Source organism: Miniopterus natalensis, chromosome 1 (genome assembly GCF_054644295.1).
Source record: "Miniopterus natalensis isolate mMinNat1 chromosome 1, mMinNat1.hap1, whole genome shotgun sequence".
NCBI classification, from domain to species: domain Eukaryota; kingdom Metazoa; phylum Chordata; class Mammalia; order Chiroptera; family Miniopteridae; genus Miniopterus; species Miniopterus natalensis.
Window position 1 is genome coordinate 122,721,971 of NC_142081.1, and position 15,955 is coordinate 122,737,925.

General features: G+C 36.4%; 1 protein-coding gene across 1 annotated transcript in view; it reads right to left on the bottom strand.

Annotated features, from left to right (window-relative positions):
- The window catches only part of C1H10orf67 (chromosome 1 C10orf67 homolog), a 95,857-nt gene that overhangs the window by 10,883 nt on the left and 69,019 nt on the right, over positions 1 to 15,955 (bottom strand). Inside the window, exons 13-16 of the mRNA XM_087822655.1 lie at positions 12,255 to 12,342; positions 5,945 to 6,028; positions 5,796 to 5,856; positions 4,751 to 4,888 (exon numbers count right to left, since the gene is read on the bottom strand). Coding sequence (XP_087678781.1) covers positions 4,751 to 4,888; positions 5,796 to 5,856; positions 5,945 to 6,028; positions 12,255 to 12,342 — 371 coding nt within the window. The remainder of the gene's footprint in view (positions 1 to 4,750; positions 4,889 to 5,795; positions 5,857 to 5,944; positions 6,029 to 12,254; positions 12,343 to 15,955) is intronic.

The following is a 15,955-nucleotide window of genomic DNA, read 5'->3' on the forward strand; positions in this document are numbered from 1 at the left end:
CCAGTTTGGGGCATAATTAGGAATGTGCTTACTAACATTTATTAAATGAAACATTGTCTACATATACTTAAAAGCATCATCAGACTGAATTAGTACAAGACACTCCATGAAATTAATAGAGTACATCCTTAATATCTATTAGTCTTGAACTTTTTCTTACTAAATATTTTACAATCTTACAAATTAAAAGTAATTTGCCTGCTTACTTAGTTCAAAGATTAATACTGTATTTTCAAAGCATGAATTACCTTTCATTCTCATTTTTCACATTTTTCAATCCCCTGTCTAACCTGTGTCAGTCAGTTAGATAGAGAACTTCTGATTTTTGTGATTAATTCCCTAATCCAGCTGGTCATCTTGACTCTTTTCTATGCCATTGAGAAGTCCCTGTATTTGGAAAGGTATATTAAGAGATGCACTGCTGATCTTCCAGGTTTTATCATCTAACATTGTAGATCCCATGCCTCAGGTAGAAAATATCTTTAGAGATAAATGTATTCCTATGTTCACTGCAGCATTATTCTTGGTAGCCAAGACATGGAAAAACCTAAGTGTCCTCTGATGGATAACTGGGTAAAGGTGTGGCACATATATACAATGGAATACTACACAGCCATAGGGAAGAATGAAATACTGCCATTGTGACAACACGGATAAATCTTGAGAGTATCATGCTCAGCAGAATAAGTCAGATGGGAAAGGACGAAAGCCATGTGATTTCATTCCTCTGTGGGATGTGGAACAGAAAGCAACAAACAAACAAGCACAACAAACTCATAAAGACAGACAAGAGTATGGTGGTCACCAGCGAAAAGGGGGTAAAACATATGGTGACAGAAGGAGACTAGACTCTGGGTGGTGAATACACCATGCAACATACAGATGATGTGTTATAGAATGTACCCTTGACACTTATATCATGTTATTAACCAATGTCACCCTAATAAATTTAACTTTTAAAATTCAAATTTAAGTGTTGGAAAATACTTAAAAAAGAAAATATCTTAGAATATAGGTATAAAGAACAAGGAAATTCTTAGGAAAAGTTGATTGAGAGTAATTTCAAATCTCAAAGACAAGAATGACATATGTAGCTTAGAAATATACTATTTGAATAATAGGTAATAGGTGACAATAAAAAAAAGTGGTAGACAAGTTGGTAGCAGTAATATCATTAACATTTACACACCCCTTAATACATTATATTTAGTAAATCAGGTTAGTTCTGGTACCATTTTTATACCATCAATAGCATGCTAAGTGATGTTATATATTGTTTACATATATATATGTAATATGTATGTGTTATATTTACATATTACATATACATGTAATGTGTATATGTGTATAGACATATTACACATATATGTATTTATATATAATATATACATATGTAGTAATATTAAATGCACATTTGGATATATTAATTATAGTTGAAGTCTAGGAACAATATATAAAACAATGCTAACACTTATGCCTAAAATGTTCTTTTTCTTTTTATATGCTAAGTTCCAATTTCTTGTTACTGTTAAAATTATTTTTGCATTTAAAACCAAAACAGGAGTAACTAAAGTGTATTTTCAATTAATATTTATTTTTATAAATTCTTAACTACACTTAGTAAAAAAGAAAAATTTTCAGGTCCAAAGTTTCAAAGGGTGTAAAGAAAGAATTTTAAATTCTTTCATATATATTGAGACAGTCCTACTATTCTTTAAAAGCCTTTAAATCACCTCTGCCTTGTTTCTTCCCTAAAATCTCAGAGAATTAACAACACAATGTAATCTAGGTTTGATTTTGGGTTCCTCCAGCGTTTAAGATATTTATGTTTGAGCTTTCCCTCACCGACAAGCCACTTAAAGAGTCACTGTTACTTTGAGGTTTTATCTATGAGATTCGTGTCTTTTGGGCTCATTAAGGACATTTACAAAGATTACAATGTCAATAGCACCTAATTTCTGGACTGTGAGAAAGGTCTTCTTGAGTACATAAAATCTGTGGCAGTGCACAGTACACAATGGGCAGCTTAGATTCCCAAATTTTATCACACTTAAGTAGCAAACAAATTAATAATGTTACCTGGGCTCTTTTGGGATAATTACAACTGAGTAAAAAACTGCTTTGAAATTTTGCAGATAGTATTGCACCTCATTTTTTATTCCCTGTGATTAACAATGATTTATTTATCGCTTTATCTCTTTTTCTATGTTGCGTGACACTGTTGTTCTCTAAAGTTTTTTGGATTAAAACCTGCAACATAACAAAAAGTTATTTTCAATCTGCTTAGAAAAAATATATTACCTGATATAATGTCGTTTTAAAATATATTTTATATTTTACTTCACTCTGCATAGCTACTATATATTTTAATATTAGTGGTGGATTTTATTTTTATGCTTACGCCTGGTAGAAAATTAGTTTCTAAAGAACTAATGGAGAGAGTAGCTCTTTTAAATCATTAGCCTATTGCTTAGGCCATTATGACTGTCATGTGGCTTAAAACAGCCTTCATTTTGGGGATCGGGGACTCTATTAACAGCTCAGGAAGAAAGGTGAGGGCCTAGCCGGGCAATCACCTGTTATCTCACTTATTCGTCATCACAAAGCTGAGGTGAGGTCACCATCTCCATTTTACTAAGCAGAGAAAATGAGATGAACTCACTCAGTGAGTAAGTGACAGGAACTGGCATGGGAACTGAAGTCCCTCCACGCGTTCCCGGTGTATTGTTGAAAATGGGATAACACGTCATGCATGAGCCTTGGGGCAAGTCAGTGTAACCGAGCGATGACCAGCCTTGCTCTGGGGCTACGCTCCCTGGGTTTAAATTTAAGCTGCTCCACTTAAATTTAAGCTGCCCGAGTGGTGTAACCCTGGCAGCTTACTAAACCCCTTTTTATCCGTTGTATCGTCTCTAAATTGGGAAAAAGCAAGAGCGCCAACCTCTAGAATTTTGTGAACATTGAAGTTACAACATGAAAGCCATTTCGAATAGACCTACATTCACTAAATGTCAGCTATACACAATTTTAAAAATTATCTTGTGAGGCCCTGGCTGAGTGACTCAGTTGGTCCTGATACATCAAGGTTGCGGGTTCGATTCCTGATCAGGATGCATACAGGAGTTGGCCAATTGATGTCTCTCTCTCTCTCTAAACATCAATAAAAACATATCCTCTGGTGGGGATTAAAAATAAATAAATACAATAAAATATTAATATTCTATTTACATGTTCTAAAAATGGAACTCAGTACAATAGTGACTTTAAAGAGCTCAATTTGGCTTTTGTCACCAGATGGGTTCGTAACCCAGCCCACCCTTGCTGCCATGTTATAGAAAGTAATAAAGATTTGTCTCTAAATCAGGTGTATACTAACCATGTAACGAAAGACCTCTTTAATAATGTATTTGTGAATTAGTGCTTGAAAACACCAATAACTTACTAAACTATTTCCTAGGGGCCTGAAGGGGGTTACTCAACTTTCTGAAATATCTGAGAAGCTTAAAGTGACTTGTTTAGCGAAGACCATTTGGTTCTTTGAATGCCTAGTGTGACTACCATTCAGTAGTCATAACACTAAGAGCTGTGCTTTCTAAGGGAAAGATTCATTTACTCCCCAAATTAGTAAATTTGTAATAAAAGTGCCTCCTGGCTTTTATTTATTTGTTTTTCTTTGTTAAAAACAAAAAATTCATTTCTAGTAAAATTTGGATTAACTGGAACCCAATTAACCAGAAACCTTTGCTAACTGGGTTATTTTCTCTAACTTCAGAGGGAAGAACAAGACCTTTCAAAGCTGTATGTGAGATCTGGTAGAAAGAAATTTCAGAACTACTACCCTTTGAGACAACAAGGATGGACCTGGAGATTATCACGCTAAGTGAAATAAACCAATCAGAGAAAGACAAATATCACATGATCTCATTTATAAGTGGAATCTAATGAACCAAATCAACTGACAAACACAATAGATCCAGAGTCATGGAAGCATGCAACAGACTGAGGAATCTCAGAGGGAAGGGGGTGGGGACCAAAGAACTTATATGCATATAGGCATAACCCATGGACACAGGCAATAGTGTGGAGAAGGCCTGGGGAGGGCATGGGAGCAGGGAGGAAGGAGTCAAAGGGGGAAAAAGAGAGATATATGTAATACTTTCACCAATAAAGATAAATTTTAAAAAGAGAAATTTCAGGGTTACGCTAAGAGGCCCTTAGTATGAACGTTGTCACCTACGCCTTCTCTGCAATGCAGATTCATATTCAGAATGATGAGCTTTGTGGCATACTGCAAAATCATGGATCATAAAATACATTTACATCAATAAGTTTAATTAGTAAGGTAAAAAAGTGGACTAATGAATTTTAGGAGGGTTTTGAGTAGACAGGGTAGGAATAAGCCCACATTTTGCATTTCAGGACTGAGGAAAGGGACTGACATTAGTTTCAGCTGTCCATTTGTACTACTTCAGAAGGCCCTTTGAAAAATGGTTTGTTTGGGTGAGGAAAATCAGTTTTGGATGCAAACTCCTCAGCTGAAATTTTTGTAGGATGAAATGCTGCTGCTAATTAAACTTTGTAATTAAGATTTCAGGCCAACCATAGATTACAAATCAACAAGCTATATTTTCATGTTAAATATGACAGTCTCTCCTCTCCTAATATATTACAATGTTTGAGAAATAACTTACTGTATGATTGGAATTTCCAACAACTCAACAGATCTAATCACTTATTTAAATGCTGATACCTTTGAAAGGTAGTAGCCGCGCACTGTAGAGTCCAGTCTGAGCTTTACTGTAATCTAAATGCCAACCCAGGAAGCAACCAGCACTGTGACTGCTGAAAGAGTCCTCTGTACCCATGGCAGACACCTCTGGAACAGATACTGCCAACACATATAAGCACTAAGAAATAGCTTCTCCATTCTGTGGAGGCCCAGAACAGAGGTTCCTCTGTGCTAAAGTTGAATTTACCTTGCAAAAAGTAGAAGAATTTAAAATCGGGGTTCAGGATTTAAACTCATATCACACACTTCTCCCTTGTATAAAGATTTATTATAAAAGCCTATGTTTAAACATTCCCAGACATGAAAAATTAAAAATTACGGACATCCTTTGGTTATCATCAATAATAATAATTCAGACTAATAATGTCATATTTTGTTAATCTAACTTGTTTAATAGAGCCTACTAACAGCTTTAAATGATGAATTTCTTTAATTGTACTTAATCACTCTGCCACTCAACACCCTCAGCTCAACTACTTATAACAGACAATTAAGGAAAGTGATCAGGAGGGTTTGTATTTTGGTTTCTAAGTTTAAAAGGAAGTATGGTTGTACCCCAAAGACTTATAGAAGCTTATGGACAAAACATACTTCCAGTCTCAAAAGTCCCAATTTGAAGCCCTGTAGGGACTGAGAGGAGATAAAGCATGTTAGAAAGTTATACTTAAAAATTTTTTTAAATTTTAAGTTGGAAAAATAGGAATTTAACAGGAGCATTAGGTTGGTGGGCAGTTAAATAATAAAAATCAAACAGAATTCCAATTGTGACAGTTTATAGTTTTGAAATATACTAAATTCATTTTCAATTAACAGCAATCAATATCCAGAAATACATATTAGCATTTTTTATTCAGCATATCTAGGGGTTAATTTTATAAATTATCCAAAAAAAGTCATACATTCACCCAGAATACCAAACACCTCAGTATAACAAAGAAAAGCAATGCTATTCTAGACTAAGTACCCATTCATTCTGTGTGAAACTTTTTTCCAACAATATTTTTACCTTTTGATGAAGTCAGAGAGGATTTTTTATCACTGGTTGTATCCATGTATTTGTCTTCTATCTATAGATTAAACCAAAAAGTTTCATTATTGTGGCTGAAAAATATTGACTGATTAAATGTTTCATAGGGGAAAAAATAATCTACCTACCGAAGATGAAGGAATATCAGTTGTAGAAGACAAAGACTCTCTTGCCAAGCTCACTTTAGACTGCACAATTAAAGGTTTTAATTTCTGAAAGACACAAAGGTATACACTGTGCTGTCAAGGGGAAATAATTACCAAATCAAATAAATGTAGAATGTTCTTCAGCCCTTAGTTCCCAAGATATGAAAACTATGCTCTTAACTTATTTGCTCAAATATAGCTAGGGAAATCTTTTCTTTTAAACCCATGGAATAGGCCTTTTCCTTATTCAGGCTACTATGAGAGAAAATTCAAGAAAAAATTTAAAAGCTCAAAATAATTAAAAATAGGCAAATTGGTGGTGGTGGAAGGATTTGTTGTTTAATGGGTACAGAGTTTCAGTTTTGTAAGAAAAAAGGGTTTCTGGAGATTTGTTCCACAGCAATGTGAATGGTCTTAAAGTCATTGAACTGTGCACTTAAAAATGGTTAAGATGGTAAATTTTATGTTATGTGTATTTTACTACAATTTTATTTTTTTAATTTTTATTTTTTAAATATATCTTTATTGATTTCAGAGAGAGGAAAGGAGAGGGAGAGAGAGATAGAGACATCAATGATGAGAGAGTCATTGATCGAGCCCGCAAGCGGGCATGTGCCCTGACCGGGAATCGAACCCCGATCGACTGGATCTTAGGTCAACGCTCAACCACTGAGCCATGCCCAGCTAGGCTATTTTACTACAATTTTAAAAAAAGTCTTGAAAGTACCTTTACAAAAGAAGATCTAAGAATGTCCAATAAGCACATGAAAAGATGATCAACATTATTTATCAGGGAAATACAAGTTAAAGCTTCAGTGAGTTAGTATTTTAGCATAGCTAAAATTTAAAAACTGACAATATCAAGTTGGTGCCAATGTGGAGCAAAAGGAACCCTTCAACATTGCTGGTGGGAGGGTAGAATGATATAATTGCTTTGGAATATTGACAGTTTCTTATAAAGTTAAATATACATACTCTTATGTCCCAGCCTGAGAGTTACAAAAACTTACTTCCCCAAATGACTTGTACAAGAATGTTGTTGTTTTTTTTCGTGTGTGTTTTTTTCCAAATTTTCATAAAATACTTTTTTGTTGTTGTTATTTAAAATATTACAGAGGTTCCCCTGGAGAAGCGACAGGTCCCAGCCCCACACCAGACCCCCAGCTAAGAGTACTAGTGCCAAGAAGAGAAGGTCCCATAACTTCTAGCTGTAAAAATCAGCAGGGTCAACGCCGCTGGGTGTGGCTCAATGGTTGAGCATTGACCTAGGATCCAGGAGATCAAGGTTTGATTCTTGGTCAGGCCACATGCCCAGGTTGCAGCTCAATCCCCAGTCAAGGGCATGCAGGAGGCAGTCGATCAATGACAACTCTCTCATCATTGATGTTTCTTTCTCTCTCCCTCTCCTTTCCTCTCTGAAATCAATAAATATATATTTTTTAAAAACAAACAAACAAACCAAAAAACCCCAGCAGGGACTGTAGTTGAGTGAGACAGAAGGCTGCTGGAGTCCCAGGTGTTCTTCTTAATTGTAATTTTAATTTTAATTTTATTGATTTTTAGAGAGAGAGGAAGGGAGAGGGAGAGGAAGAGAGAGAGACTGAGAGCAAAACATCAATTTGTTGTTCCACTTATTTATGCATTTAGTGGTTGATTCTTGTATGTGCCCTGACCAGGGATTGTCCCGCAACCTTGATGTATTGGAATGATGCTCTAACCAACTGAGCTACCTGACCAGGGCCCAGATGTTCCTCTTAAAGGGACCACGTACAAACTTACTCAGACTCTCTCTGTCTGAGCTCCTGCACTGGGGCAGCAGCTCAAAAGGCACCAGGGACATACAGGGAGGAACTGAATTGTCTGGCTTTAGGACGAGGGCAAGAAGGATAGTTTCTCCCAGACCGAATTACTGGCAGAGACCCTGTTCTTTTTCTGAGCCCTCTCCCAGACAGAGCTGGCACCATATCTGATTCTCCATCAACCTGGCTAATACTTTTTGCCCCCCCCTGGAGATTCCCCAAGACCTGGCCCCACCCAACATGTGGACGCATCCAAGCTACTTTCAGTGGCTTTTTCATACAAATGCCCTTTATTGGCTTGTTTTTTGGACTTTCCTAAAATCTCTTAAACAAAAAGCATATAGTGTTTGCATACCCTGTAGCTCTTGCTAAGTGGCCCCAAGCCTGACACTAGAAGGAGCCAGCCTTGGTTCACAGCTTGGCTTCTCCTGGGCACCTCCAAGTCCAGCACAAGTAGCAGCCATCTGCAGGTTGCTCTGTAGCTTATACCAGGTGGCCCCAGGCCAAGCACAGGTAGTGGCTAACCTTAGCCTGCACTTCCCGTGAGGCCCCAGAGCCAGTGGTGCACCCAGTGAACAGCTTCAGACCACACCAGATTACAACCCAACCACCACCACAAGTAACACACTGAAGGGGGGGACTTGGCAGACACCAAAGCCCCACTGAAAAGAATCTTGGGGTAGGCTCCTGTATAGCTGTATAGTCAAAGTCAGTCCTTACAGCTAGTCTGTCTGTGGTCAGTCCCTACCAGTGATGCACAAATAGCAATCAACACTCAACTACAACAGGACAGTGCATACAGCCAACAGGGTGTGAGGGAGGGGATGCAACTTGAGCATCCAGCTCAGGTGACCTGGAAGGCTGTGCCACTGGGTCCTATAGAACATCTACTACATAAAGCCACTCTACCAAGACTGGAAGATGAAGCAGCTCTAAATAGTACATAGAAAAAAAAACACAGGGAAGCAGCCAAAAATGAGGACACAAAGAAACAGGCCCCAAATGAAAGGACAAGAAAAATCTCCAGAAAAAGAACTAAATAAAAAGGAGGCAAGCAAAGTTCAAAAAAGATACAGAGTTCAAAACAATGGTTATAAGGATGATCAAGAAACTTAGTGAGAACTTCAACAGCATGAAAAAGTACATAGAAACCATAAAAAAGAGACAGATAGAAATGAATGATACACTAACTGAAATGAAGAATAATTTACAGGGCCTGGCCAGCATGGCTCAGCAGTTGAGCATCATCTGGGATCCCAGAGACAGAAGTTCGATTCCCAGCCAGAGCACATGCCAGGGTTGTGGGCTTGATTCCCAGCAGGGGGCGTGCATGAGTCAGTTAATCAATATCTCTCTCTCATCATTGATGTTTCGATCTCTCTCTCCCTCTCCCTTTGTCTCTCTGAAATTAATAAAAACATATTTTAAAAAAGGATAATTTACAGGAAATCAACAGAAGAGTAGATGAAGCTGAGTATTAAATCAGTGATTTGGAATATAAGAAAGCAAAAAACAGGGAATAGGAACAGCATAAAGATAAAAGAATCCAAAAATATGAAGATAGAGTAAGGTGCCTCTGGGATAACTTCATGTGTACCAACATTCACATCATGGGAGTACTGAAAGGAGAAGAGAGAGTAAGAAATTGAAAAACTATTTGAAAAAATTAGAGAAAACTTCCCTAACCTCGTGAAGGAAATAGACCTACAAGCCGGAAGCTCAGAGTCCTAAACCAAGTGAACCCAAAGAGGCCCACACTAAGACACATTATAATTAAAAAGCAAGGTTAAAGGCAAAGAGAGAATCTTAAAAGCAGAGAGAGAAAAGCAGTTAGTTACCTGCAACGGAGCTCCCATAAGACTTTCAGCTAATTTCTCAACACTTTGCAGGCCAGAAGGGAGTGGCAAGAAATATTCACAGTGATGAAAAGTAAGAATCTACAACCAAGATTACTCTACTCAGCAAAGCTATCATTTAGAATCAGAAGACATATAAAGATCTTCCCAGATAAGAAAAAGCTAAAGGAGTCTATCACCATCAAACCAGTATTACAGGAAATGTTAAAGGGTCTTATAAGAATAAGAAGAATAGGAATAGGAATAGGAATAGGAATAGGAATAGGAATAGGAATAGGAATAGGAATAGGAATAGGAATAGGAATAGGAATAGGAATAGGAATAGGAATAGGAATAGGAATAGGAATAGGAATAGGAATAGGAATAAGGCCCAGTCGGGTGTGGCTCAGAGGTTGAGGGTCAATCTAGGATCCAAGTGATCGGGGTTCGATTCCCAGTCAGGGCACATATCCGAGTTGCGGGCTCAATTCCCAGTCTGGGGCATGCAGGAGGCAGCTGATCAATGACTCTCTCATCATTGATGTTTCTATCTCTCTCTCCCTCTCCTTTCCTCTCTCTGAAATCAATAAAGATATACTAAAAAAAAAAAAAAAGAATATGAATAAGAATAAGATGAAGAAGAAGGAATCAAATATATGAATAATAAAATGGCAATAAATACATATCTATCAACAATTACTTTAAATGCAAATGGATTAAATGCTCCAATCAAAAGACATACAGTGACTCAACAGAAAACAAAACAAGTCCCTTACATTTGCTGTCTACAAGGATGCTCACTTCAGATCAAAAGACCACACAGACTTAAAGTAAAAGGATGGAAGAAGATATTTCACGAATATGGAAATAAGTAAACAAAAAAAGCTGAGGTAGCAATTTTTATACCAGACAAAATAGACTTTAAAACAAAGGCTATAACATAAGACAAAGAAGGACACAGCAACTCCACTTCTGGGTATTTATCTGAAGAACTCAAAACACTAAATTGCATTTATATGCTTATTGCAGCATTATTTACAATAGCTAAGATATGGAAGAACCTAAGTGTCCATCAATAGTTGAATGGATAAAGAAGTTGTTTTTGGTGCATATATACAATGGAATATGATTCAGTCATAAAAAAGAATAAAATCTTGCTTGGCCAGTGATGCTCAGTGGTTGAGTGTCAACCCGTGAATCAGGGGGTCACAGTTCGATTCCCTGTCAGGGCACATGCCAGGGTAGCGGGCTCAATCCCCAGTAGGGGGTATGCAGGAGGAAGCCAATCAATGTTTCTCTCTCATCATTGATGTATCTCTCTCCCTCTCCCTTCCTCTTTCTGAAATCAGTAAAAAATAAAATAAATAAAATAATAAAATAAAAATAAATAAAGAAATAAAATAAAATGAAGGAATGAAATCTTGCCATCTGTAACAATATGGATGGACCTAGCTGATATTATGTTTAGTGAAATAAGTCAGACAGAAAGACAAATGTCAGATTTCACTTATATGTGGAATCTAAAAGACAAAATAAACAAACAAGCAGAACAGAAACAGTCTCATAGATAGAGAGGATGTTTTGATGGTTGCCAGATGAAGGGGGCCTTGGGAGGATAGATTAAAAAAGGTGAAGGAATTAAGAAATACAAATTGGAAGTTACAGAACAATGATGGGGATGTAAAGTACAGCATAGAGAATAGTCAATAATATTGTAATAACTATATATGGTGTCAGATAGGTACCAGATTTATTGAGGTGATCACTTCCTAAGTTATAAAAATGTCTCATCACAGGATTATATACCTGAAACTAATATATTATATGTCAACTGTAATTTAAAAATTAAAAATACTCGAATTAATTCAATATTATCTTGCCAAGGCCCTAAGTTCTTTGATCGCTCGCAGCTACATAAGTTTAGAAAATAGTCTTTAAGTGAAAAAAAATGTTGAAAAATTTAAAAAGATAGTGATTTTAGATTGTAAGCCTCTTGAAGCAAAAGATCATATTTTACATATTTTTTTCCTTTCCCAGAAGCTTGACTTGTCCCCAGAACACTTAGCATCATAGCATTTATAGCATGGTAATTTAGTTATTTACTTGAAATTTATTGAATATATTTCTATACTGGGCATGATTTACCTTTACAATCCTCAAGTAAAATCATTAAGTTAACAGCTTAAAAATTTGCCTATTTTAGGACTGGGCTTTATCTACAAGTGACTTCTAATATGAAAATGAATGGCATGGTACCGGGGACAGATTCTTTAATCTTCTTTGACCCTTTGGAAATGACTGGCTACTTGGATCTTGAGCTTTGATATGTCCCAACATTCTATCAATGCCCCACAAATAGTCCGACTGACAGTTACTTCCCAACTGGAATGAGTCCTCCCTCCTTTGAAATTTTCACTTGCCTCTGTTATAGCTCAACTATATTGCATTGTAACAACTTGTTTACACATCTATCTCACACCAAATTGAGCTATTTGGGTTCAGGCACTCATCTTCTGCCCTCAATATCTAGCAGAGTGGCTGTCATGTACTATCTCCAGAGCCTGTAAGGGCAGGGGTTCAATAAATGTTAAATAAAAACAGAGAGTCATGTGCAGATATCAAAGAGACAGATAGCATCTAAACATCATATGTACTTACAATACAATTGAAAGATGTATCAGCAAGCACTGCAAACTGACGGTACAATGTATGTCTAGTAAACATCTCATTCTTAAGGACATGAAAGCTGAAATAAAAGCAACAGTGAAATTAGATTATATACAAATCATGGGATAAAGCAAACCAGCATGATGTTCATGTGGTTAAGAACTAGAATTTTCAGCAAAGAAATACAAGTAAAACTTCTAAAATGAGTATGAATTTATTCTTTCATTTTTAAAATTACATACTTTCCAGCCCTGAAAGACGAAGAAGTAATGGCAACACAGTATCAGTGAGCACCCCGAGGGCCCAGGCCATAGTTTTAAAGATTTCTTCCTAAAACGAATAGGGCATTTTTCAAAAATGGTTGTTTCTAGAACTGAAGCAATAAATGTACAAAATGAGCCTGAGACATTTTATTATTAAGGGAGCCATCAAAGATTATGTCAAAAAACCCAAAGTAGTCAATTTTAAAGGGCTCCAATTAATTTAAGATTGGAGAAATTAAGCATCAAAAATAATGATTACAATGTATTGAAGCAAACAAACTTATTAAAAATCTAAAAAATTCTTAGTCTATCTATATTGCAAATAATGCTAAAATTAAGAGATTCACTATCAGGAAAGCATGCTCTGCAGAGAAAGCCAAGTACATGCTGGGCAACCTTTGGCTAGCAAGCAGGGAGAAAAAATAATTGCAGTATTCACTCACATGGGGTGGGAGGTGGGGGGCTCTTAGAAGAGGTTAGTTGTGTGACTCATGGATCAAAACCACAATTAGGTACCACTACATAGCTACAAAGATGGCTAAAACCAAAAAGACAGTAACATGTTGAAAAGGACAGAGAGAAATCAGGACCCTCACTTATTGTGGAATTGTAAAATGGTGCAGCCACTATGGAAAACAGTTTGGTAGTTCCTCAAAATGGTAAACATAGAATTATCATGTAACCCAGCAATTCCTTCCTATGTGTATAAACAAGAGATTTTGAAGCATATGTTCACACTAAATCTTGTACACGAATGTCAATAGCAGCATTATTCATAGTAGCCAAAAAGTAGAAATAATTCAAATGTCTAATAAATAAAAAATGGATAAAAATGTGGTATCATCTACAATGAAATATTTGTCAGTCAAAAGTAGCAAAGTACTGATGTATTCTGCATCATAAATGAACTTGAAAACATGCCAAGTGAAAGAAGATAGTCACAAAAGGCCATGTATTTTATGATTCCAGTTATATGAAATGTCCAGAATAGGCAAATCCTTAGCAACAGAAAGTAGATTAGTGGCTGTTAGTGGTTGAGAGAAAGGGGAATGGGAGGCAACTGCCAGTGGGTATGGGGTTCCTTTTCGGGTTGATGAAAATGTTCTGATTTAGAGAGTGGCAATGATTGCCCAACTCTGTTAATACACTAAAATCCACACTTTAAAAGAGTGATTTTATGGAATGTAAACTATGTATCAACAAAGTTGTTATACAGTAAGTTACTATATATGCTAAAAAATGGAATTCTATGAATAAAAAATAGAGTAACAAAGAAGGACTTTAATACTATTATAATAAAGATACAAGAAAATAAAAGAAAAGATGGATAACATGGACAAAAAGATGGAGAATTTCAGCAGAGAAATGGAATCTATTAAAAAAAAAAAGAGTAGCCATTTTAGAACTGAAAACACCATATATAATATTAAGAACTCCATAGGTGAACTAAATAGTAGGATGGATATAGCAGAACACAGGATTAATAATCTCAAGAGCAGATCAATTAAAAAATTGATTGTACCCTAGGAAATGTGTGTGTGCCAGGGATGTATGGTGGTGAGTTTTGCTGGTATCTCAGATGATGATTTCCTGCTGAGCAGCCTGGCCTACAGCACCTCAGTGAACTTGCCCACCATCCAGTGAGCCACAAGTACACATGCCACAAGGTTTGAATCTCAGAGTGGAGAACACTGTTCCTCAGCCCTGGAGGTAAAAGCTGCTTCCTACATTATATTACCCTCTGTTCTTTAGAATTCTCTTTACCTCCTTTAGTAGTTAACCATTAACCATTTTCTGTGAGCTAATACTTCTTGATATAAAATTTCTTTGTTCAGGTGTTTCCTGACTAAATTCTGACTGAGTCTCCTCATAACGGCGAAGATGTGCCACCCAAAGGGAAGACTGGATTACTGTTTGCCCATATTTGGTGAACCCATCCCTGTCATGCCCCTCCCCAAGAGAGGACAATATGTTACCACCATCTAGAACTTAGAAGGCCCATATGACATGTTTTGTCTACTAAAGTGCGAATAGAAAGTGATTTGTATCACTTCTGGGCAGAAATTTTAATCGCTGGTACATTGTTTGCTCTCTGCCAAGACATATTCTAGGTAGAAAATGCTGTATCAGCCTGGACTCTAGAGAGAAGATAACAATGAAAGTGCCACAGGACATGCAGAATGAACGGTTGTTTGTTACTTCAGCATAACCTAGCAGATTCTGATGGAATTGCACTATGACTCAAAACTTCCTCCTGGGGATATATATTTGTAACCCAATTTTTGTACAAGAAGATAAGAGATATGAACGAGAATGTTTATTGCAACATTGTTTGTATTAGTAAAATACTGGAAACAATCTAAATATGCTCCAAAAAGGGAAGGGATAAATAAACTGTAGAATGTTTATATTTATAATATATTTATAATATATAATATTAAACAACACTTGAAATATATAAATCTTAAGTATCAACTTGAATAAATTTCAAAATTATAACAAGTGAAAAAATTGGTAAGTACATTATGATTGTTAAAGTACATTATATATATATTTTTAACTGGGAATCCTATTTATTTTTTTAATTTATCTTTATTGTTGAGAGTATTACAGGTGTCCAATTTTCCCCAATTGACCCCCTCCACTTCGCTCCCACCCCCTCCGTAGGCCTTCACTCCGTTATTAACTGTGTCCATGGGTTATGCATATATGCATATAACTTCTTTGGTTAATCTCTTCCCACCCTCCACCCCCCTTTCCTCTTTCCTCTGAAATATGATCATCTGTTGCATGTGTCAATGTCTCTGGATCTATTTAGTTTGTCAGATTCTTTTGTTCATTAGCTTCTTCTTAAAGAAGACTCTTCAACTTTTCCTGTAGTGCCGGTCTGGTGGTGATGAACTCCTTTAGCTTTTTCTTATCTATGAAGCACTTTATTTGACCTTTAATTCTAAATGATAGCTTTGCTGGGTAAAGGAATCTTGGTTATAGTTCCATGTTTTTCATCACTTTGAATATTTCTTGCCACTCCCTTCTGGCCTGCAAAGTTTCTGTTGAGAAATCAGCTGACAGTTGAATGGGTGCTCCCTTGTAGGTAACTAATTGTTTTTCTCTTGCTGCTTTTAAGATTCTCTCTTTGTCTTTAACCTTTGGCATTTTAATTATGATGTGTCTTGCTGTGGGCCTCTTTGGGTTCCTCTTGTTTAGGACCCTCTGTGGTTCCTGGACTTGTAAGTCTATTTCTTTCCCCAGGTAGGGGAAGTTTTCTGTCATTATTTTTTCAAATAGGTTTTCAATTTCTTGGTCTCTTTCTTCCCCTTCTGGCACCCCAATAATACAAATGTTGGGCCTCTTTTGGCACCCAATAATACAAATGTTGGGCCTCCTGAAGTTGTCCCAGAGACTCCTTATACTATCTTCATATTTCTG